Here is a 25732-nt window from a genome sequence, read left to right on the forward strand (position 1 = left end):
TATGTTTGCCATTTCATCTGGTTCAACTAAGAACAGAATTGAAACGTAAGATAAAGTTGTGTCTGGTGAAGTGGGATTGGCTATGCTGCACTTCCCATCAATCAATGGCGGGAAGTAGAAGACAGGTTCCTCTGCTGTAGCCCCTACCTTGTGGGCCCCTCTCCCTCGGAGATTAGAATGAACACAGCCCTGTTGGCCTTTCACAAGGCATTAGAAAGTTGGGTAGGTTCCTGGGCCTGGAACTCGGAATGGGGTAAGGCTCCCATTCCTTGGCTTTATTGTTAATTAATTATCTTGGATGTGGTTGCATTTATTTTCTGGATGTTTCAGTGGTTCTATCATTTTACAAGTGTAAGCCACCCAGATTCACTTGATTGAGTAGGGCAGTTATAGAAATTGAATAAATTAATGAAACTGATGGCGCAGCAGGAAAACTACATTAATGCCTGCACAAAAGGTGTGATAAAACCACCCTGACGTTATCTCAACTGCTTGAGATAAATTGCACAAAATTCATGAAACCCATTTTCTTCTTCTCCTTTGTGAAGCATCCTGCACAACGATGCCCAGAGAATACATAGTAAAATCTGTATTTTTTTGCATTGTCTGGAACAGACTTCCCGCTCTCTCCTGTATCCCTCCTCTCTACAATATATTTATTGTAAATGACTTACAATATCTTAAGGGTTATGACTCCCCAGGTGCATAATCACATTTGCTTCTTTATTTACGTTTTTCAAAGTTTTTCTATAAACTTAACTTCAGTGGCTTGCTCAAGTGCTATGACATAGAAACATAGAAGACTGACGGCAGAAAAAGACCTCATGACCCATCTAGTCTACCCTTATATTATTTCCTGTATTTTTATCTTAGCATGGATATATGTTTATCCCAGGCATGCTTAAATTCAGTTACTGTGGATTTACCAACCACGTCTGCTGGAAGTTTGTTTGTTCCAAGGATCTACTACTCTTTCAGTAAAATAATATTTTCTCATGTTGCTTTTGATCTTTCCCCCAACTAACTTCAGATTGTGTCCCCTTGTTCTTGTGTTCACTTTCCTATTAAAAACACTTCCCTCCTGAACCTTATTTAACCCTTTGACATATTTAAATGTTTCGATCATGTCCCCCCTTTTCCTTCTGTCCTCCAGACTATACAGATTGAGTTCATTAAGTCTTTCTTGATACGTTTTATGCTTAAGACCTTCCACCATTCTTGTAGCCCATCTTTGGACCCGTCCAATTTTGTCAATATCTTTTTGTAGGTGAGGTCTCCAGAACTGAACACAGTATTCCAAATGTGGTCTCACCAGCGCTCTATATAGCGGGATCACAATCTCCTTCTTCCTGCTTGTTATACCTCTAGCTATGCAGCCAAGCATCCTATTTGCTTTTCCTACCGCCCGACCACACTGCTCACCCATTTTGAGACTGTCAGAAATCACTTCCCCTAAAACCTTCTCTTCTGAAGTTTTTGCTAACACAGAACTGCCAATACAATACTCAGATTGAGGATTCCTTTTCCCCAAGTGCATTATTTTACATTTGGAAACATTAAACTGCAGTTTCAATTGCTTTGACCATTTATCTAGTAAAGCTAAATCATTTACCATATTACAGACGCCTCTAGGAATATCAACCCTATTGCACACTTTAGAGTCATCGGCAAATAGGCAAACCTTCCCTACCAAACTTTCCCCTATGTCACTCAAAAACATATTAAAAAGAATAGGACCCAGAACAGACCCTTGTGGCACACTGCTTGTAACCTGTCTCTGCTCAGAATACTCGCCATTAACAATAACTCTCTGATATCTATGCTTCAGCCAGCTGCAAATCCACTAAACTATCCAGGGATTAAGTCCAATCTTCACTAATTTATCTATCAGCTCTTTATGTGGAACCGTATCAAAGGCTTTGTTGAAGTCCAGATAGGCAATATCCACGGCACCACCTTGATCCAACACCTTTGTGACATAGTCAAAGATTTGCCTTTAGTAAAGCCATGCTGATTTGGGTCCAATAATTTATTGTTTTTTAGGTGCTGATTTATCCTCTTTTTGAGTAGAGTCTCCATCATTTTAACTATAACTGATGTCAAGCTAACTGGTCTTTAGTTACCAGCTTCTTCTCTACTGCCCTTCTTGTGGATAGGCACAACACTGGCCATTCTCCAATCCTCAGGAACATCTCCTGTTAACAGGGATTGGTTAAACAAATCACTCAGGGGGGTAGCAATGACAAATCTGAGTTCATTAAGAACTCTGGGGTGGATGCCATCTGGACCCATTGCCTTATTTATCTTTAATCGTTCAAGTTCTTCTAAGACATCGGCTTCTAAGATCACTGGAGCTGAATCCGTAGAGCTGGAAGCAATGCTATATCCCTCTATTGCTGCGGTCCCCAAACTACGGCCCGGGGGCCACATGTGGCCTGCTGAGGCCATTTATCCAGCCCGCGGGTGATGGCAGGAGCACAGGATGCGTCCGTATCCTGTGCTCCTGGCCACTGTTCCCTCTAGCCTGTGTGGTCACATGGCTGCGCAGGCAAAAAACAAACTCCTAGAGCTGGCGCCATTTCTCCCACCCAACAGCTGATCTGCTGTCGGCCGGGAGAAACCCCCATAGGCTCTGAGCCCCGCCCAGCTTCTCCGGCTGTGTCTGGGGACCACGCCCCGCCGACTCCTACCGATATTCTTCCCGCCACCGGGAAGAAACAGGAAGCAACCACCCCCCCCAGGAAACAAGAGGCAGCGGTTGGATGGCCTTGCCACCTGTGCACAAAAGCAGCGCCCTGGGGTAAAAGTGGCGTAGACTTGTGCCTACACCAGAGCTGTCACCTCGCCCTCTCTCCACCTTTCCCATAAGTTGACTTTTGGGGAGTCTCATTTTTTCAGCAGAGAGAGAGACGCACCCCCTCAAGTTCAGAAGTTTTATGAGAGAGAGGGAAAAGAGAGAGAGAAAGAAAGAAAAGGGAAAGAGGGTGAGGGAAATAGAAGTGGAGAGGAATGAAGGAGGGAGGGAGGGAAGGAAGAATGAAATGAATGGAGGGACAGAGGAAGGAAGGACTGTTTTTTGGGGGGGTAATTTTTTAAAAATTTTGTCTTAGCATACATTCAAACAACACAGTGTACCATCTAATTTTCAATGAAAAAATGCGGTATTAGTAACTAATATCAATCATCAAAAAAGTTTTTTTTCTAATTTTGTCATCCAGTTACATTCATTTTCTTTTAATTAAATTCCCTCCTTAATGTTCCTTCAAAAAGTACACCACCAATTATATTTCTAACTTATTACCCATTATGCCAAAGTGCTTCCTTCTTTCTTTATACATTTTTCTATAAGCCAAGAAAACCTTTTATAGCTAATCAGATGTTAAAAGAAAATTAAAAACAAAACATATATGAATTTCAGACTTCTTCCCCCCCTCTAAATAGTATGTTCCCATTTTGTTTTTACTTTAAAATAAGGTATGTGCAGTGTGCATAGGGATTTGTTCATAGGTTTTTTTTTATAGTCCGGCCCTCCAACAGTCCGAGGGACAGTGAACTGGCCCCCTGTGTAAAAAGTTTGGGGACCCCTGCTCTATAGTATTATATTGTAAGGTGTCTTTTGAGAAAACTGAACAGAAGTAGCTGGTATATATATACCTCTATACTTGTGGAAGGAAGATTGGTGGAAATGGTTTGAACTGTGGAAATCACATGGGACTGATAAATGTAATTACTGCCAGGTGGGCCATATGTTTTATAAGTATTATAAGTCTTCAAAGTTTTTCATATAATGCAAACACAAGCAATGGAATATAACCCAAGCACTGACTTAAACTTTAAAAGAACTCAGAGAGAGCCTGAGAAAAATTCCATGGATGAAAATCCTAAAAGGGAAAAACAACTCAGGAAGCTACAGAAACTCTGAAAAAATATGGTCATAAAAGCCCACCCCAACCAATATCAGGATTTGTATGCTGCCCCTCTCCGAGGACTCGGGCGGCTCACAACACATACAAAGACACAATAGCATAGTAATCCAATTAATATCCATAAAAATAATCTTAAAAATAATCTTTAAAAATTCTAACTTTAAAAACTTCCATTAGCATTCATTCAATAAAATCATGCCAAAAATATTCATTGGTGAGGGGGAAGATCTAGTAACCCCAGGCCTGGTGACAAAGATGAGTTTTTAAACTCTTTCAAAAGGCAAGGAGGGTGGGGGCAGTGCGAATCTCAAGGGGGGAGCTGATTCCAGAGGGCCGGGGCTCCCACAGAGAAGGCTCTTCCCCAAGGTCCCGCCAGCCGACATTGTTTGGCCGATGGGACACTAAGGAGACCAACTTTGTGGGGCTTCACCAGTCGCTGAGATTTGTGCGGCAGAAGGCGGTCTCAGATAGTCTGGTCCTATGCCATGTAGGGCTTTATAGGTCATAACCAACACTTTGAATTGTGTCCAGAAATAGATCGGTAGCCAGTGCAGTCCGCATAGTGATGACGAAATATGGGCATGTCTTGGAAGGCCCAAAACCGCTGGCATGGCTGCATTTTGGACGATCTGAAGTTTCTGAACACTCTTCTTTGCATTAGTCTTCACATACAAAAGCTATAACCCAACCCACCAAAAACATAACTGTAAAAGACAGGCTAGAAATGAAATTTAAAATAAGCAAGAAAATAGTAAGAGAACGCCTGTCTGATCTTGATGAATATAAATCACTGGGACTTGACGGATTACTCCCCAGAGTTCTCCAGGAGCTGGTAGATGTTATCACAGAACTATTGTACCACATCTTTCAGAAATCCTGGAGTACAAGGGAAGCACCCGAGGATTGGAAAAGATTTTGAACAAAGGGGATGGGGGAAAGATACTAGAAAAAATAATAATTTAAAAAAATAATTAACAGATCTGTGAACATCTGGAAACAAAGTTATACCTACAAGCCAGCATGGGTTTGTTAAAAACAAATTATGCCAAACAAATCTTATTTCATTATTTGACAAAGGGATTGCTCCGTATGTTCTAGTGGTCATGGCTTGGATATTTGAATTCCTGTTTGGTTGAATGACTTCCAGATCTTGATAGTTATTAATACCTGTTTTGTTTTGCTGTTCAGATGCAGATTCATTGGGACGAGGATCCAACACCTGATTTTCTACACTCATAGTCTGCATTCCTGGAGTTGTATAATCTGGAATTAGAAATGGAACTGTCACAAGAAGGAAGTCCAAGAATGCTTACAGAAGCTGGCAAATTGTTACTAATTTCAAATAGTCTCGTTTTACACGGGCAGCCACTTAAAAAGCATAAATAGAAAATAATTTGGCAATAAAAAAAACTTTGCATGGCATCAATAAATTGGGCAACCGTTTAGCAGAGGAGCAACAAGATCAACATTATTTCAACCACTTTATGTGGAATGCTCATCCTTGGGTTATGAATGTAACAGACCCTGTCCATTGTAGTCATAACATTAAATGAATCACATTAAATGGATAGCCCATCCCTCCTCTCCCCAATGCATCTATTTCTCTCTCTCTCTCTCCCTCTTTCTCTCTCTCTCTTCCTTCCTTCCTCTTTCTTTCCCTCTCTCTCTCCATCCCTTTGTTTCTCCCTTCCCTTCCTCTCTTTTTTGCTCTCTTTCTCTCTCCCTCCTTCCCTCCCTCAATGTCTTTCCCTCACCCTCCTTCCCCCCTCTTTCTCTCTCTCTCTTGCTGTCTTTCTCTCTCTTTCTCTCTCTCCCTCTCTTGTTATCTCTTTCTCTCTCTTGCTATCTCTCTCTCTTTTGCTTTCTCTCTCTCTCTCCCCCTCTCTTGCTATCTCTTTTTTTAAAAATAAACTTTATTAATTTTCAATAAAAAAGACATACAAACTTACAAACATTTAAACATATATTAGGGGTTACAATTACCCCTCTTTTCTTGAAGTCAATTTTTAATACAGAAAAAAGGATAAAATCTGAAATCTTTAAATCAAACTAATATTCTAATTGAAAAGAAGAACTTTGTTTACATATTCTAATAAACATGAAGTTAAATTGATAAAATAGAAAAGCCAACAACACTAAAAACAACAAAAAATATCAATAACATTTAATTATATTCATACTGTTTTCGTTACCTTATTTTCAACTTTATTCTTATCTATCCATGTATAAACTTTATCCCAAATAATATAAAAATCAGATTCTTCTTGATCATTCAGCCTTCTCGTCATCATATCCATCTCTGCACAATCCAGAATTTTTTTAACTACATCCTCTTTTGGGGGGATATCTTCCCCTTTCCAATTTTGTGCATAAACTATCCTAGCGGCTGTTAAAATATATACAACCAGAAAAAAAAAATCTTTTTTATATTTCTGTTTAGCTATGCCTAGGAGATAAAATTCAGGGGATTTTTCTATTTCATATAATGTAATCTCTTTTATCATTTTTTCTATCATTCTCCAATATGTCTGGACTTTATTACATGTCCACCATTGATGATAATAAGAACCTATTTCACTTTTACATTTCCAACAATTTGGGGAGGTATTTGGATACATCTTAGCAATTCTATTCGGTGGGAGATGCCAGCGGTAAAACATCTTAATTTGGTTTTCTTTTAAAGAAACTGAGTTTGTCATCTTCCAATTTGTTATCTAAACTTTCTCCCAAGTCTCTAGATCGGTTTGTGGCCAGGAGGATAAAACAACTTGTATCAGAGAGTTTAATGAGTGGTTAAGGCAGTGGTGTAAAGCTGAAGGTTTTGGCTATGATGTGAGTAGGTGGTCTAATAGGGAGTTGTTTAAGAGGGATGGTTTGCATCCATCATACAGAGGTACCCAGGTACTCGGTGAGGAATTCAGAACTTTTTTGGACAGGCATTTAAACTAGGTAAAGGGGACAGAGATGTAACTGATGTGGATGATTTCTGTCCCCGACCAATGAGGATAAATCAGTTTCTGGAAGCTTATGAAAAGGAAACTGTAAATAGAATAGATGTAGTTGTTGATGATAAGGGGCAAACTAATAATGAAAATAATGTTCTTCGGGTAATGTGCACGAATGCTCGAAGCTTGAGCAACAAGCTCTGTGAGTTAATGGCTATAATATCTAGAGATAATTTGGATCTGGTTGCCATAACTGAGACATGGTTTAAGCATTCTAATGAATGGGAAATATCCATACCAGGATATACACTCTATAGGAAGGATAGAATAGAGAGAAAGGGAGGTGGAGTAGCCATTTATGTTAAAGAAAGTCTAAAAACAACACTAATTCAAAATACGTGTAAAGATCTGGAGACTCTCTGGATTTGCATGCAAAATAAAGACAGTTCTGTCATTAGAATTGGGGTGATCTATAGGCCTCCAGGGCAATCTGAAGAATATGACAACAAGATGGTGGATGAAATTACCCAAATGGCAGTAAAGGGAAATATTGTGGTTATGGGTGATTTCAACATGCCTGATGTTGACTGGAATATCCCCAGTGCCCTTACATGCAAAAGTAAGAATATAGTAGAGGCCTTTACAGGAGCAGCTCTGGCACAGCTGGTTAAGACACCAACTGGAGGGGAGAATATTCTAGATTTAGTTTTTATGAATGGGAAGTGGGTTTCAGAGGTCAAAGTGGAAGAACATTTAGGTTGCAGTGACCATTTATGTTTGTGGTTTGATGTAAGAACTGATTGTGAGCATCCTATACTGCAACCAAAGTATTGGATTTCAGAAAAACAAATTTTAATGCAATGGGGGAATATTTAAATAATGAATTAAAGGGAAGGGATAAAATGGCAGGAGTGAGCACCCAGTGGACTGTATTAAAAAAGGCCATCTTAAAAGCCACAGGACTGTATATAAGGCAAATAACTAAAGGTAAAAGGAAGAAGAAACAGCTATGGTTTAGCAATGATGTAAGGGCTATAGTCAATGAAAAAAAGGCTGCCTATAGGAGGTATAAAGAGTCTGGAAGTATAGCTGATAGAGAGGTGTATAAAATGAGACAGAAGGAGGCGAAACAGATAATACATGCTGCTAAAGCCTCAAAAGAGGAAGAAATTGCCAAATCTGTCAAGAAGGGGGATAAAACCTTCTTCAGATATATTAGTGATAGGAAGAAGAAAAACTGCAGCATCACGAAGCTTAGTACCGGGAATAATACATGCATTGATGGGAATAAGGAGATTGCTGACCATTTCAATAGCTACTTCTGTTCAGTTTTCTCAAAAGACACCTTACAAAATAATACTATAGAGGGATATAGCATTGCTTCCAGTTGTACGGATTCAGCTCCAGTGATCTTAGAAGCCGATGTCTTAGAAGAACTTGAACGATTAAAGATAAATAAGGCAATGGGTCCAGATGGCATCCACCCCAGAGTTCTTAAAGAACTCAGATCTGTCATTGCTACCCCCCTGACTGATTTGTTTAATCAATCCCTGTTAACAGGAGATGTTCCTGAGGATTGGAGAATGGCCAGTGTTGTGCCTATCCACAAGAAGGGCAGTAGAGAAGAAGCTGGTAACTACAGGCCAGTTAGCTTGACATCAGTTATAGTTAAAATGATGGAGACTCTACTCAAAAAGAGGATAAATCAGTACCTAAAAAACAATAACGTATTGGACCCAAATCAGCATGGTTTTACTGAAGGCAAATCATGTCAGACTAATCTCATTGATTTCTTTGACTATGTCACAAAGGTGTTGGATCAAGGTGGTGCCGTGGATATTGCCTATCTGGACTTCAGCAAAGCCTTTGATACCGTTCCACATAAGGAGCTGATGGATAAATTAGTGAAGATTAGACTTAATCCCTGGATAGTTCAGTGGATTTCAAGCTGGCTGAAGCATAGACATCAGAGAGTTATTGTTAATGGCGAGTATTCTGAGCAGAGACAGGTTACAAGCGGTGTGCCACAAGGGTCTGTTCTGGGTCCTATTCTTTTTAATATGTTTGTGAGTGACATAGGGGAAGGTTTGGTAGGGAAGGTTTGCCTATTTGCCGATGACTCTAAAGTGTGCAATAGGGTTGCTATTCCTGGAGGGGTCTGTAATATGGTAAATGATTTAGCTTTACTAGATAAATGGTCAAAGCAATGGAAACTGCAGTTTAATGTTTCCAAATGTAAAATAATGCACTTGGGGAAAAGGAATCCTCAATCTGAGTATTGCATTGGCAGTTCTGTCTTAGCAAAAACTTCAGAAGAGAAGGATTTAGGGGTAGTGATTTCTGACAGCCTCAAAATGGGTGAGCAGTGTCGTCGGGCAGTAGGAAAAGCAAGTAGGATGCTTGGCTGCATAGCTAGAGGTATAACAAGCAGGAAGAGGGAGATTGTGATCCCCTTATATAGAGCGCTGGTGAGACCACATTTGGAATACTGTGTTCAGTTCTGGAGACCTCACCTACAAAAAGATATTGACAAAATTGGACGAGTCCAAAGACGGGCTACAAGAATGGTGGAAGGTCTTAAGCATAAAACGTATCAGGAAAGACTTAATGAACTGCATCTGTATAGTCTGGAGGACAGAAGGAAAAGGGGGGACATGATCGAAACATTTAAATATGTTAAAGGGTTAAATAAGGTTCAGGAGGGAAGTGTTTTTAATAGGAAAATGAACACAAGAATAAGGGGACACAATCTGAAGTTAGTTGGGGGAAAGATCAAAAGCAACGTGAGAAAATATTATTTCACTGAAAGAGTAGTAGATCCTTGGAACAAACTTCCAGCAGACGTTTTTGGTAAATCCACAGTAACTGAATTTAAACATGCCTGGGATAAACATATATCCATCCTAAGATAAAAATGCAGGAAATAGTATAAGGGCAGACTAGATGGACCATGAGGTCTTTTTCTGCCGTCAGTCTTCTATGTTTCTATGTTTCTATGAACTCTTTGCCGAAATTTTTACACCAAGTAATCATGTTATCTTTGAGAGTTAAATCTATATTTTTATGTTTTATCATATATTTATATGCTTTCCCAATTAATTTCTTTGAATTTGTAATCAATAAACTACTCAAAAAGTTTTCACTCTTGTTAAATATATATACTTTGCTATCTTTTTGAAACTTCGACTGTATCTGTATATATTGCCACCAATCTATTTTAAATACTTCCTCTTGAAGTTTATTTCTTGTTTTTAAATTCATTTGTTCATCTAGTAATTGTTTATACTTTGGTATTTTCCCGCCTCTAGTGGGGATATCCAGTCTGGTACATTTAAGAAGTGATCTTTCTTAATATCTTTCCATGCTTCTAATAAATACTTTCTTACTGTATGTCTTTTAAAATATGAATGTGTTTTTTCTTTGTCATACCAGAGGAACGCATGCCATCCAAGCATCAGATTGTGCCCTTCCAGAGTTAATATTCTTCTATTTTCTAAAGTTATCCACTCCTTGATCCAAGATAGTGCAGCTGCTTTATAGTAAAATTTCCAATTAGCTAGAGCAAATCCACCCCTTTCTTTAATATCTTCTAAGATACTTAACTTTATTCTCGCCTTCTTGCCCTGCCACAAGAATTTTTTAACAATTGTTGTTAAGTCTTTAAAAAATTTCCCCCCTGGATTTATAGGTATTACTTGAAACAGAAACAATATCTTTGGTAGAACATTCATCTTAATAGTTGCTATTCTTCCCAGGAAAGATATTTTCAGATTATTCCATATTTCTAAATCTTTTTAAATTTCTTCAATTACTTTGATATAATTATCATTTTTTAATGATATCGTTTTGGCTGTGATCCATATTCCTAAATACTTTACTTTTTTAACTATCTTCATATCTGAAATAATTTCTAATCTTCTTTCCTGCATTTTTGTCATATTTTTAACTATAAGTTGTGTCTTATTTTTGTTAATTTTTAAACCAGCTACCTTACCATATTCTTCTATTGTAGCTATCAAAATTGGTAATGTCGTCAATGGATTTTCAATTATAAAAGTCATATCATCGGCGTATGCTTGTGTTTTATATGATTCTTTCCCAATGGTTATTCCTTGTATTTTATTATTTGCCCTAATCTTAATTAGTAATACTTTGAGGGATAAAATAAACAATAAAGGTGAGATCGGACATCCTTGTCTAACTCCTTTAAAGATTTCAAATTTTTCCAATTGTTCATTATTTAGTATAATTTTCGTTGTCTGTTTAGAATATATGGCGTCAATCAAGTTCACAAATTTAGTACCAAATCTCATTTGGTTCAGTTGCATTTTAATAAATATCCAGTCCACGTTATCAAACGCTTTTTTAGCATCTAAAAACATCAGGGACATTTGTTTCTCTGGGTGTTGCTCATAGTATTCCAAAGAATTGATAACCATTCTAAGATTATTTTTAATTTGCCTGCCTGGTAAGAATCCATTTTGGTCCTGATGTATTATCTCTTCCAAAATCTTTTTAAATGTTTCTGCATAAATTGAAGTAAATATTTTATAGTCTACATTTAATAATGATATAGGTCTATAATTTTGAATTTTATCTTTATCTGTCCCAACCTTATGAATTAACGTTATTAACAAATCAGACCATGATTTTGGTATTTTACCATCCATAACAATCTCATTAAAAATTTCCAACATATTATTTATTATTACATCGCTTTCTATTTTATACCATTCCCCCGGAATAGCATCCGGCCCTGTAGCTTTATTATTTTTTTGTTTTTTAATAGTTGTCTGCAGTTCTTGTATTGTAATTAAACTATCTAACCTTTCTTGTTGTCCTTCCGTTAGTTGTGGTAAATCTGATGAATTTAAATACCTAAAAATCTCATCTTCTTTAATATCTTCTTTCTTATATAGTTCTTTTTAGATGTCTTGTACGATTTTTGCTTTTTCCTCACTTCTATATTTTTTAATACCTTTGTCATCTATCAGTTCTTTAATTATTTTTGATTGTCTATACTTTCTTAGTTTATATGCGAGCCATCTTCCTGGTTTGTTGGCATGTTCAAAATACTGCTGTTTGGCCCTTTTAATCTTTTCTGCTATTTGCTTTTGTTCAATAAGTTTTATTTTATGCTTAATTAGATCCATTTTCCTCTTAATGTCATAGTTTTTAGTATTGTGTTGAAATACCAGCTCAGGTTGTTTCAGCTCAATTGTTCATATTCTATCCTTTGTTCTTTATTTTTCTTTGCTGTAAAAGAGATCGCTAATCCTCTAATATATGCTTTAGCTGTATCCCACAAATTTTGAAAAGAAGTCTCTGAATTTTTATTGCATTTAAAAAAGATTTCTAATTCTTTTTGTATCCAGTCTTTGTATTCTTTATCTCTTATAATATTCCTATTCATCTGCCAATTTATCTGTCTCTTTTTATTCTTCCAATATATCACTATAGGACTATGGTCAGCCCAAGTATTAGTATCAGTCTCAATTGCTCTAATTTGCTCTGCGGTTGTTTTAGAGGCCCAGGCCATATCTATTCTAGTCCCAATTTTATGGGGATTCGAATAAAATGTGTATTGCCTTGTAGAAGGATGTCTTTCCCTCCAAATATCATTTAATAATAGTTCTGATCTCATTTTCTGAAAAGTAGTAGGTAAGATACTTTTCTTTTTCTTAGCTTTTTTCTTCCCTGAATGGTCTAATACCCTATCTGGAACGGCATTGAAATTCCCGATAATTATCATATTTTCAATATTTAATTCATTTATTTTTTTATGTAATTCTTTGTAAAAATTCATTTGATTTTCATTCGGGGCATAAATGGAAACAATAACAAGGGGTTTTGCATCAATATTTACCTGTACGATTAAAATTCTTCCCTCCTGGTCTGCATATAATTGTTTGGAGTTTATTGAATTTTCAACGTACAGTGGTACCTCGGTACTCGAACGCTTCTTTTCTCGTACATTTCGGATAATGAACAAAATTTTTGGCAAAAATTTGCTTCAGTATCTGAACAAAAATTCAGATACCGAACAGCCAGAGAAAATTTTGTTCATTATCCGAAATGTAATCCCAGCAGCTTCAGGGGGCTGAGGAGCTCTCTAAGAGCTCCAAGCTGCAGGAAAGGTGGGGGCTGCTGCAATCTTGGCAGCTTCTGGGGGCTCCTTTCCCCATTGCTTCCTTTTATTACCTGTAAGCAGCTTCAAAAACTTTTTCCCTGTGGCTGCAACAGCGGCGTCTTCGCTTTCAGTAGCAACAGCGCCAGGAAGTCACGTAATGAAGGGAAGCTGCTGGAGTGGCATGGCTCCGGCGGCTTCCCTTCATCACGTGACGTTCCCGGCGCTGTTGCTACTGGAAGGGAAGACGCCGCTGTTGCAGCCACAGGGAAAAAGTTTTTGAAGCTGCTTACAGGTAATAAAAGGAAGCAATGAGGAAAGGAGCCCCCCAAAGCTGCCGGGATTGCAGCAGCCCCCACCTTTCCTGCAGCTTGGAGTAGCGAATTTATTTATCCCATTGGAAATAAAGAAAATAGATTTAATTGGTTCCCAGCGAGTTAACAGGGGCTAGGAATCAATTAAATCCATTTCCATTATTTCCTATGGGATAAATAAATTAGGTACTCGACCAAATCGGTTCTCGACCACACTTCTGGAACAAATTGTGGTTGAGTACCGAGGTACCACTGTATATTGCAATACCTCTTTCTTTTTGGTTCGCCAAACTTGTATACGTGTTTCCAATTTTAGAATTTAATAATAATTTTCTATTTGTCTTCTTAATATGTACTTCTTGTAAAATCACAATTTGTGCTTTTTGTTTTTTGAGTTTAGAAAATATTTGATTCCTTTTCCTCGGTTCGTTAAGTCCATTTACGTTTACTGAGAAGATTTTCAAATCTCCTGGTACTGTCATTTGTAATGTTGCTTGGGATCTTTAGATTCGCGGTCTGGTTGTTTTCTACGTGCTCCTTGCTCTTCTACACTCCCCTGGGCGGTGCTTCTCACTTCCTTCTCTTCATCTCTCCTTATGGTTACTGCTCTGCTTGGTTGCTCAAGATTACGAATTCCACTTGTTTCGTAAAATTTTCTAGCTTGTTCGATGTTTTCTATTTTCACTCTTTCTGCCTGCCAATACAGAGAAAGTCCCTCAGGTACAAGCCAACGGAAGGAAATGTTTTCTTTAATTAGGATTTTGGTTAGAAAATAATAGTCCCTCCTACTTTCTCTCGCTCTCCTTGGGACTTGCTTCAGTATAGTTATTTCTTTTCCTTTGTCTTGTAATTTTTCGTTTCTTGTCCATCTCAGAATGTCATCTCTTATGGTCTTCCTCACAAATATGTACCTCTCTCGGTAGGTTATTCCGTCGGACATAGCTAGTTTGGACTCTGAAAACTTCATCTTTCTCTTTTGATAGTTCTGTAGGGTCCATCTGTAGAATACCTCCAATTATTTCAGCCATCTTAGTTTGTAAGTCTTCTTCTTTTTCTTCAGTTATGTTCTGGAATCTCAGACCATAAGAGGTGCGTTGTATTTCTAAATGTGTGATGGATTCATCATATCTTTTTTTAAAAGAGTCTGTTTTGCCTTCCTAGGCATCCATTTTTGTTCAACTTTGTCGATCTTCGCTTCAGCATTCTTAATTCTTTGTTCATTTTCTTTTAATGTCTGTTGTATTTCATCCATTTTCTCATCTACTTCTTTCATCTTCGCTTTCATCTCACCTGTATCTGCTTTCATCTCAGCGGTGTCTACTTTTAATTCTGCAATTTCAGCCTTTAATTCTTCACGTTGTTGATTAGCATCATTTTGAGATTTTAACATAAAGTCCTTCATTGCATTTAACATTTCTTGGATTGTCTGAAGCGATGGTTGTGCTTGTGCTTTCTCTTTTTCTTTGGTAGACATGCTTGTGGTTACGCTTTGGTGTACAAGTGATGCCAAAGGGGAGACTTGTGGAGATGTTGATGAAGTTAATGCTTGTTTTTTAATTGTCTTTGTGTATGTGGAAGTACTCGACATCGTATTTTAAAATCTTAATTTAGAAATTTACTGAAATCCAACAAACTCCAAATCCATTAAACATTTCTTAAATTGATACTGAATTGATTACTGATCTAATTTTAAAGTCTATAAGAGCAATATTCAAACCAAACTATTAAGGAAACAGTCAAAGAAGCAAAAAAAAAGAAAGAAAAGAAGAGCGAAAAGGAGGAAGAGGAGAGAAAAGAAGAAGAAAAAAAGACAGGAGCAACAACTTATTTTGTACTTATCAATCAATATGCCTATTACTCACTACACAATAAAAAGAAAAAAAAGAAGAAGAAAAAGCAGATATATCTTAAATGCTCAGTAAAATCTAGAGGAGAGAAAACTGATTGCTCTCTCTAACCCTCCCTTAATTAATTTTCTTTAAATGTATGGCAAAATGCTTATATAATTTTTATACAAAAAACTGTATAATGAGAGAACAATTAAAAATCAAAAAGGCACCACAACAAGGGGAGGGGAAGAAAAGGAAGTTATTAGCAATTCATTATATTAATAATAATACAATAATAATATCTCCCAATCAGTATGTTATACGGAGCCAAAGAGAAAAAAGAAAATAAAAAAAGAGAAAAACTAATATATCAATATTATACTTATACCAGAATAAAAGAAGTCTCTTGTTAATTATGAATTGCCTGTGAAACTTTTCTTTTAAAGTCCATCGATCTCCAAATAATAATGGTGTAAATTGGTCCCGGGGGAGGAGAAGGGAAAAAAGTACTCCAAATTCCAAAGCAAAAAAAAAAAGAAGAGAGTAAACACAATCCTTCAAATCGAGTGTAATGTTTGTTGTTGTAAGATTTATAGTCCAATCCAATCCAATACTGTAGTTAGTCTGTGTAAAAGTAGATACTTGTAATCCGAACTCAAATTATAGTCCAGCTGCAAAAACACTATGGCGGTCTTCCCTTCGAGCGCCGGGAACGTGACCTACTGAAGGGCGGCAACTGGTTCCGGTAGCTTCCCTTCATCACGTGAAGTTCCCGGCGCTGTTGCTACTCGAACGGAAGTTGCCACCGCCTGGAAGGAGAAAGTTTTTGCAGCTGTTTACAGGTAATAAGAGGAAGCAATGAGGAAAGGAGCCCCCCGAAGCTGCCGGGATTGCAGCAGCCCCCAACCCCTGCAGCTTGGAACTCTTATAGAGCTCCTCAGCCCCCTGAAGCTGCCGAATTTGCAGCAGCCCCCGGCGGTAACATTTCGGATAATGAACAAAATTTTCTCTGGCTGTTCGGTATCCAAATTTTTGTTCAGATACCGAAGCAAATTTTTGCTGAAAATTTTGTTCGTTATCCGAAATGTACGAGAACCAAAGCGTTCGAGTACCAAGGTACCACTGTATTATAATTAACTCAGTCCTCAATCAAATATATGGTAACTATGGCTTAGAACCATCAAGCACACATTCTTAAAAGAGATCTACTTCAGTGCCAGAGCTTTTCTTTAAGCAGAGCAATTGCTTCCCAGAAGGAGAGAGAGAAATCACAAGCCTTTTTTCTTTCTCTTATTATTTACAAATACATTTATAGGAATTTAGAGAAAACAACCATTTACACCAGGGTGTCCAAACTTATCAGTAGAAAGCTTCTTTCTTTCTCCTGTCAAGTCTCCAACTACCTGCCCCCAGCTATTTCCCAGCACCACTCCAGTCTGCCATTGTCTACCAACTCGTCCCTTTTCTCCTCTTCCCTTCCTCTTCCCTTTTCACTGAGAGCTTCTACAGGTAGGAAGGAAATACAGTAGTCTGAATGAATAGCCTTGTTGCATAATGCATAGCAAAATAAATCAGAAGCTTCACAAATAACTGCATTTTGCTTATTCAAATAACCATTTATAATCATAAGAAAATATTTCTACAATACTACATGTTCCTTCACAGATTGCATGGCAAGAAATGTTTTCACAACAAATTTGCAGGACAGTGAGTAAATGTCTCTAAAACAGTTATTTTTATGAGTTGAAACCATCAAGCACAGGTTCCTAAAGATTGGCTTTAATGGAAGTGTCCTATAGCTTTAAGCACAGCAAGGAGAGAGAGAGAGAGAGAAGGGGGGAAGAGAGACAAAGACCATCTGGGCTTTTTTTCTTTACCATGTACATTTACAAGTATTTGGATGGAAAGACAACCATAATTTCTATCACTGTCCAAATTTTCACCAAAAAGCTGTCTCCTTTCTCCAGAAATGGTATAAAATAGTGATGGGAAATGCATCAGAAGGTGCACACAACTCAGAAGGTGTACACACTCATGCCTACCAGAGTAGTGGAAACTACACCAAGCAGCTGGGCAACAGTGCACATGTCCACAGTGGCCATGCCGAAAAATTGCAGAAAAAACAATTACTGCCAACCTGCCTTTCATGGAGGACCTGTATACAGTACTTGAAAATATTTATGGACCCCACCATAGTTCCCTCTAAGCTGAGCAGTGAGCAATCGCTCACTTAAAAATCATCATCAACTCAGAGTTTTCCAAACCTGCCCAGAAGCCGAGAGGGAAAGAGTGAGAGGGAAGGAGAGAGAGAGGAAGAGAGAGAAACAGATAGAAAAAAGAGAGGAAGGAAAAGAGAAAGAAAAAGAATGGGAGTAAGGAAGAGAGAAAGAAAATCAAAATCTAGTTTGAAACTAGCTCAACTATTTAAGTGGCATTTTGATATTGATAGAGTTGCCCTATTATGAGCTCACTGTTATAGACACACAGTACAATACTGTATTTTATTTTGAAATTCTCTGAAGCAAAACAGGGTTTTTGTTTGTTTGTTTGTTTGTTTGTTTGTTTGTTTGTTTGTTTGTTTCTTTCTTATTTCTGTGCCGCCCAGTCCCAAAGGGACTGCCGCTCAGACACTATACTTTTCCACCCCCCCCCCAAAAAAATTAGAGGGAACACTGGACCCCACACATCCTGGACATAAATTGTTTCAGCTCCTACCTGAAAAACACTATAGAGCACTGCACACCAAGACAACTAGACACGAGAACAGTTCCCCCCCACAACACCATCACTCTGCTAAACAAATAATTCTCTCACCACTGTCAAACCATTCATTTAAGGCTGCATTACTATTTCTATTAATCTTTTCATTAATGATTAATCAGGAAATAATTTGTACTTTAACCAAATAAATAAATAAATAAATAAATAAATAAATAAATAAATAAATAAATAAATAAATAAATAAATAAATAAATAAATAAATAAATATTTGAACCCTATGAAAATCATTAAGTGTTATATTTTATAATTCTTGACAAATGTATCTTCTGTGTACACCAGACCTGGGTGAAGGGCGGCCTGCAGGCCGCATCTGACCCACCTGTTGTCTGTGACCGGCCCATGGAGGTTGGGGTCTGCTCCAGGTCAGGGTCCATCTAGTCTGCCCTTATACTATTTCCTGTATTTTATCTTAGGATGGATATATGTTTATCCCAGGCATCTTTAAATTCAGTTACTGTGGATTTACCAACTGTCACGCTGGAAATTGCCAGCCACAGAGACATTCAGTAATTAAAGAGCTAACATGTGTGACTTTGCTTTTAATCACTCCCATGTCTACGTCACATCCCACATATCACTTCCGAAAGCACTTCTCTTCCCCTTCTTCCTCTCTCGCAGCCATGTTTTAAGCTGCTTACTTATGTGTCTCTCATGGCACTGTTTATTTTCTATTTTACAATAAAGAAATGCTTGTTTTGATTTCCACTGTCTGAGTCTCATAACTCCATTGGCCTCTGCCTTTATCAGCAAAAGGCGACACCAACCACGTCTGCTGGAAGTTTGTTCCAAGGATCTACTACTCTTTCAGTGAAATAATGTTTTCTCACGTTGCTTTTGATCTTCCCCCCAACTAACTTCAGATTGTGTCCCCTTGTTCTTGTGTTTACTTTCCCATTAAAAACACTTCCCTCTTGAACCTTATTTAACCCTTTAACATATTTAAATGTTTCGATCATGTCCCCACTTTTCCTTCTGTCCTCCAGACCAGTGTTTCCCAACCAGTGTGCCGCGGGACATGTTCAGGTGTGCCGCGAGCCCGGCCTGGCTGGAGCTTCCCTAGCGGTGACGGCGTTAGCTTTTGGGGCCCGATGGGAGGGCACCGGCCACTGTTGCTTCTAAGCTGCGTGGGCGGGCGCCCGCACAGCCATTAGGAACCCCCCCCCCGCAGAAATTTTTGAAGTGGCGCAAAGCCACGCAGTCCTGAATCGCTCCCTTCTCCGGCCAGCAAAGTCTGCTGCCTAGGAAAGCGGCGCATTTGAAAAACGCGCGTTTTAAAAGCGCACCGCTTTCCCAGGCAGCTGGCTTGCTGGCCGGAGAAGCAAGCGATCCGGGACTGTGTGGCTTTGCGCTGTGATGACAACGGCGCCATGGTGGCTTTCAAGCGCTGCCCTTCGTGGCGCCCCACCACCCGTTCCTGCAGGTAGCAGTCAGGCGGGGTACCGGGAGGCGGAGGCGGCGCGTGGCCGGGCGCTGAGCGCCATGGACACCTGGGAGGGCAAAGGGGTGAATGTGGCTGCTGCCTCTTAGGCGGAGGTGAAGGCGACGGCGGAGTCCGTGCTGGGACCATGCGGGGCTGCTGATCCAGGGGGTCGCAGACCAGCAAGCCGCCCTCCACTCTCTCTCCGCTCTCTCTCTCTTTCTCTCTCTGTTGCTGGTGTGGTGCACGAGACAGAAAGAGAGAGAGAGAAAAAGGAGGTGAGAAAGCAAGAGAGAAAGAGAGAGAAGTAAAAGCAAGAGAGAAATCAAGAGGGAGAGAGAAAGCAAAGAAGAGAGAGAGAGAGAAATAGTGTGTGTGTGTGAGAAAGCTGGAGAGAAAGAAAGAAAGAGAGGCAGAGAAAAAGAAAGCAAGAGAGATAGAAAGAGAAAGAGTGTGTGTGTGAGAGAAAGCAATAGTAAGAAAGCAAGAAAGAGAGAGAGAGAAAGAAAGAGAGAGAGAGAGAGAGAAAGAGACAGAGAGAGAGAAAGAAAGAGAGAAAGAGGGAAGGAAAGCAAGGGAGAGAGAAAGAGAGAATAAAAGAGAGAGCAAGAGAGAGAGAATGCAAGAGAAAGAGAGAAAGAAAGAAAGAGAGTAAGAGGGAGGGAAGGAGGGAGAGAGAAAGAGCAAAAAAGAGAGGAAGGAAGGAAGAAAGAAAGAGGGACGGAGAGAGGGGGAGAAAGAAAGAGGGAGGGAGGGAGGGTTTTTTTGTCCAAACTTTTTTAGCCCCCCCCCCCCCCCCGCGCTCAATGTTCCCCAGGATTTTGTAAATTTGAATAATGTGCTCAAAAAAGGTTGGGAAACACTGCTCCAGACTATACGGATTGAGTTCATTAAGTCTTTCCTGATACGTTTTATGCTTAAACCTTCCACCATTCTTGTAGCCCGTCTTTGGACCCGTTCAATTTTGTCAATATCTTTTTGTAGGTGAGGTCTTCTTTTCCATCAGAACAGCCGGCTGCCTCCTGCCCCCTGAGCACCACTCTCTCTACAAATCCCGGGGCGCCTCCCCAGGCTCCTCGTCCTCAAGCAGTCACAGCTGCAGCCGACATCTCCCTGAGAAGGAGTGGCACTACCTCTTCTCCCACATGTCGCCTGGCGGTGCTGTCCTGGCCAGCCCGACCCTCAGCACTTCCACGGAAGCCAGCAATGGGCTTCGACAGCATGGCACTGGGAGGCAGCCTGAACTCCTCAGTCCTTGACTGGGATCTGGATTTTAACTTGGAGCCCGGCTAGGGCTCTCACCTTGAGTTCCTGGACTATTGTACCCCACAGGTGAGTGAAATGATCTCGGGAGACTGGCTCGAATCCAGCATTTCCAACTTGGTCTTTACGCACTGAGTTGGCGAGGCGGGGGAAGAACAGAAGGATAAATCCACAGTAACTGAATTCAAACATGCCTGGAATAAACATATATCCATCCTAAGATAAAATACAGGGAATAGTATAAGGGCAGACTAGATGGACCATGAGGTCTTTTTCTGCCGTCAGTCTTCTATGTTTCTATGTTTCTATGATTATGATTATTAGTTGGCGCGCGTTGGGGGGAAGGAAGCAAAGAGATGTGGACATGGCGTTCAAACCACCTCAGGCACGCTGCAAAACTAGTGAGCATTTCACCCACGGTGGAGGATGGTTCCCCCGCCCTCCCCTCCATGACTGAAATCGACTTTGAGGTGTGTGTGGGGCAAAAAAAGGGATCAATGCATTCTTCACCGAGAAAACTACCACAGAAATAACACCGGACTTAAAATCGATCCCCCCTCACCCCCCTCGTTCACGTTTTCATCCTTCTTTTGCAACTGAAGAATTGAAAAAAGCACATTTCAGATTCTGGTGAGACATCTAGTGGCTTAAACAGGAATGACAACTACAACAAGTGGGACGGGGTGGGGGTAATTTGCTGTACATCTTTGTTCCTTGTTGAATTAGAGAGGGGGGGGAGGTTAAATTCTGCTATGTGTATTGGGTAGAACTGAGTTAATTATATTAGTCCGGTCCTCTAAAGCAGTGTTTCCCAACATTATTCATATTTTCAAAATCCTGGGGAACACTGAAAGGGGGGGGGGGGGGCTAAAGAAAAGTTTGGACAAAAAACCCCTCTCTTCCTCCCTTTCGCTCTATTTCTCCCTCTTTCTCTCTTTTCCTTCCTTCCCTTCTTTCTCTCTCTCCATCCCTCTTTCTTTCTTTCTTCCTCTCTTTTTTGCTCTCTTTCTCTCTCCCTCCTTCCCTTCCTCTATGTCTTTCTCCCTTGCTCTCTCTCGCTGTCTCTCTTGCTATCTCTTTCTTGCTTTTTTCTCTCTCTCTTGCTCTCTCTCTCTCTTTCACTGTCTTGCTATATGTCTCTTTCTTTCTCTTTGCCTCTCTTGCTATCTCTCTTTCTTTCTCTCTCTTTCTCTCTCTCTGTCTCTCTTGCTATGTCTCTCTTTCTTTCTCTTTCTCTCTCTGTGCCTCTCTTGCTAAGTCTCTCTTTTTCTCTTGCTATGTCTCTCTTTCTTTTTCTCTCTCTCTGCCTCTCTTGCTATGACTCTCTTTCTCTGCCTCTCTTGCTATGTCTCTCTTTCTCTCTCTCTCTGCCTCTCTTATATCTCTCTTTCTTTCTCTCTCTCTCTCAGCTGACTGCAAGCGGGAGCCCTGACGGCGGCAGCTGGACGTGTTGCTGGACACCGTATATGCCAGGCCCGCAGCGCCAGCATGTACGACGTCCAGCAGCACGTCCAACCGCCACCGTCAGGGCTCCTGCTTGCAGCCAGCTGAGAGACAGAGAGCGCCCTCTCGCGGCCCCCCCCGCTCCCATCGCCAGTGCCCTCCCGCTGGGCCACAAAGGACACTTGCCGTCGACGCCAGAGAAGCTCCAGCTGGGCGGGGCGCTGCCGGTACTTCCGTCCTGGGGCTCCTGCTCGCAGCTGTCAACCGGCTCCTGCTCGATGCCGCGGTTTTCGGCGCTCTCCTGCTGGGCCCCAAAGAAGGAAGGCGGGAAAAAGGCACGAAGAATGGAGCTCTCCTTCTTCCTGCCTTCCTTCTTTGGGGCCCAGCAGGAGAGCGCCGAAAACCACGGCATCGAGCAGGAGCCGGGGGACAGCTGTGAGCGGGAGCCCCAGAACGGAAGTACCGGCAGCGCCCCGCCCAGCTGGAGCTTGGCGGCACACCTGGCCATGTCTCGCGGCACACTAGTGTGCCGCGGCACACCGGTTGGGAAACACTGCTCTAAAGTCATCCCAATTTCTCATGTGGCCCCATGGCAAAATTATTATTTTTATTTTTTTTATTATTTAGATTTGTATGCCGCCCCTCTCTGCGAACTCGGGGCGGCTCACAACAAGACATAAACAAATCTTACAAATCCAAATATGACTTCAGTAACCAAGTTGTCGAAGCGTGGAACTCATTACCGGACTCCATAGTGTCATCCCCAAACCCCCAACACTTTACCCTTAGATTATCCATGGTTGACCTGTCCAGATTCCTAAGAGGCCAGTAAGGGGCGAGTACAAGTGCACTAGAGTGCCTTCCGTCCCCTGTCCTATTGCTCTCCTATATCTCCTATACCTTTCTTCTATTCCTATATCTCTTCTTCTATTCTTTCATTGATATGTTTTATTCCTATATCTTCTATTCTTTCTTACATATATTTTACTATGAGTATGTCCTCTATAACAGTGTTTTTCAACCAGTGTGCCGCGGCACACTAGTGTGCCGTGAGACATGGTCAGGTGTGCCGCGAAGCTCAGAGGGAGAAAGAAAACAAGAGAGAGAGAAAGAAAGAGAGAAAGAAAGAAAGCAAGAGAGAAAGAAAACAAGAGAGAGAGAAAGAAAGAGAGAGAGAGAAAGAAAGCAAGAGAGAAAGAAAGAAAGAGAGAGAAAGCAAGAGAGGGAAAGAAAACGAGAAAGAGAAAGAGAAAAAGCAAGAAAGAAAAAGAAAGAGAATGAGAGAGAGAAAGAGAGAGCAAGAGAGAGAGCAAGAGAGAGAGCAAGAGAGAGAAAGAAAGAGAGAGAAAGAAAGAGAGAGAGAAAGAAAACGAGAAAGAGAAAGAGCAAGAAAGAAAAGGAAAGAGAATGAGAGAGAGAGAGAGAGAGCAAGAGAGAGAGCAAGAGAGAGAAAGAAAGGGAGGGAAGGTGGGAGAGAAAGACAGAGGGAGGTAGGGAGGGAGAAAGAGAGCAAAAAAGAGGAAGGAAGGAAGAGAAAGAAAGGGATGGAGAGAGAAAAAAGAAAGGGAGAGAAAGAGAGAGGAAGAGAGAAATAGAGCGAAAGGAAGGAAGAGAGAGAGAATTTTTTTGTCCAAACTTTTTTTACCCCCCCCTCCCCCCCCCCGCTCAATGTGCCCCATGGTTTTGTATATGTAAAAAATGTGCCGCAGCTCAAAAAAGGTTGAAAATCACTGCTCTATAACCTTTGTTATGTATTTTACTATGTGTATACCCACTAAAACCCTCATTGTGTATTGGACAAAATCAATAAGTAAAACAAATACCCCATGCATCTCTTTCCATCCTTTGGGCCATCTCCAAGCCCAACTTATGCACCCACCAATTGCTCCCATCACCGATTGTTCCCCTACCTTTCCAAGCGCTCCAAAGCTCCGGAGGTCCTGTACCGAAGGAGGCCCCTGCATGCTGGACTGCATGGCAGACTTAGAGGTCTGTCGCTGGAGACTCTTGCGAAGCTGTTTTCCTTTCCTTGCTCGCCTTCCTTCCCCAGCAAAGGCAAGAGGCAATTTAGAGAACGTTTCTTCCTCGCCGTCCTTTTTGACGCTGTGGGATGTCTCGCGGCTTGTTTCTCAGCCGCTCCATTGCCTCTTCAAAGGGGCCCTTTTCTCTTGCTCCTAGGCGGCGCTGAAGCTCTGGGACGGAAGGAGAAGTTGTTTCATGTCCTTTTAGCCATTTTTGTTTTTTCCTTTATATAGAAACATTCCTTGCAGAGAGTCATGCATGGTAGAGAGCGACTTCTTTCCTCCGACAAACCAAGCACCATTTTCCTAAAGCAGGTGGGGTGAGGGATTCAATGAAAGTAATAAGCACAGCAAATTCCTTCTCTCGCAGAGAGAGAGATCCACCCGTTTTCTTTCCCTTTAAACTATGTACCCTTACAGGGATTTAGATTGAAAACCCACCACTATTTATACCGCCCAGTAGAAACCCCCCTTCCTTTCCTTCTGATCCCTTGAAACGCTCGTTTTCTATCACAGCTCTGGGTCTGTGTTCTCTACCAACTTCTATCCTGCTTCCCTTCCCCTCTAGCAGCTTTAAGGAGGCTGAGGGGGAGAGAGGAGAAAGGGGGAGGGAGGGCTTGAGAGGGAGATTGAGGGAGGAAGAGGGAGAAAGGAGCTTGGGAAGGAGAGAAGAGAAGAGAGGGAGTGGGAGTGAGAGAAAAGAAAACAGGTGGAAGGGGAATATGGGGTGCTTAGTGGTGGGGGAGGGACCAGTATAGGCACTAGTACCGCTGCCTCCCCCCTCCCAATCCCTCCCAACCCCTAAATATCCCATGCTACTCTTCCCGCCCCTTGGGCTCCCCCTAGCGGCTTGGGCCATCTCCCTACCACCCCTTACACCCACCAGACCCCGTCACTGATTGTTCTTTACCTTTCCAAAATCCTCAGAATTAAACAAGTCCGAAAATGGAAGGAAGAGAGGCAGCTCCATTGTGAGGTCCAAATTTTCTGACAAGTTGGCTAATATCCCAGCCTTCCCTTGCAAGCTTTCCCCGCCCACTGAACGAAACTCCAACTACAGTACTTCACCCACTTATCAGTTGACTGGCATCTTCCTCTTTTATAACCCCGTCTTCTGGCTGTTTTTTCTTCCTTCCTTCCTTCCTTCCTTCCTTCCTTCCTTCCTTCCTTCCTTCCTTCCTTCCTTCCTTTATTTATTTGTTTGTTTTGTCCAATACGCAATAATACACAATGAGGGTTATAGAGGATATAATCAGGTAGAACGTATTAAAGGGGGAATACAGGAGAAAATGAAGGAGTGAAATATAACTACCGTAGTGTGTTTCGCCCTCCCCAGGCTCCAAAGGCTTCCCTGGAGCTGGGGGAGGGTAAAAAACACCCTCCCCCATACTCCCGGAGGCTCTCTGGAAGCCAAAAACGCCCTCCCACAGCATCTGGCCAAGCCAAAAATCAGCTGGCCAGTGCACACATGCACACTGGAGCTGAGCTAGGGCAACAGCTTGCATGCCAGCAGATATGGCTCCATGTGCCACCTGTTTTGTCCAATACACAATAATACACAATGAGGGTTATAGAGGATATAATCAGGTAGAACGTATTAAAGGGGGAATAGAGGAGAAAATAAAGGAGTGAAATATAACTACCGTATGAGAGAATAGCAGAAAAA

General features: G+C 40.9%; 1 protein-coding gene across 1 annotated transcript in view; it reads right to left on the reverse strand.

Annotated features, from left to right (window-relative positions):
- Window positions 1-25042, reverse strand: part of LOC139160158 (early activation antigen CD69-like) — a 43686-nt gene extending 18644 nt beyond the window's left edge. Inside the window, exons 1-4 of the mRNA XM_070737750.1 lie at window positions 24977-25042; window positions 23956-24372; window positions 15530-15950; window positions 5094-5189 (exon numbers count right to left, since the gene is read on the reverse strand). Coding sequence (XP_070593851.1) covers window positions 5094-5172 — 79 coding nt within the window. The 5' untranslated portion in view covers window positions 5173-5189; window positions 15530-15950; window positions 23956-24372; window positions 24977-25042. The remainder of the gene's footprint in view (window positions 1-5093; window positions 5190-15529; window positions 15951-23955; window positions 24373-24976) is intronic.
- Window positions 25043-25732: the final 690 nt, after the last annotated feature.

This window comes from Erythrolamprus reginae, chromosome 2 (genome assembly GCF_031021105.1).
Source record: "Erythrolamprus reginae isolate rEryReg1 chromosome 2, rEryReg1.hap1, whole genome shotgun sequence".
Classification (NCBI taxonomy): domain Eukaryota; kingdom Metazoa; phylum Chordata; class Lepidosauria; order Squamata; family Dipsadidae; genus Erythrolamprus; species Erythrolamprus reginae.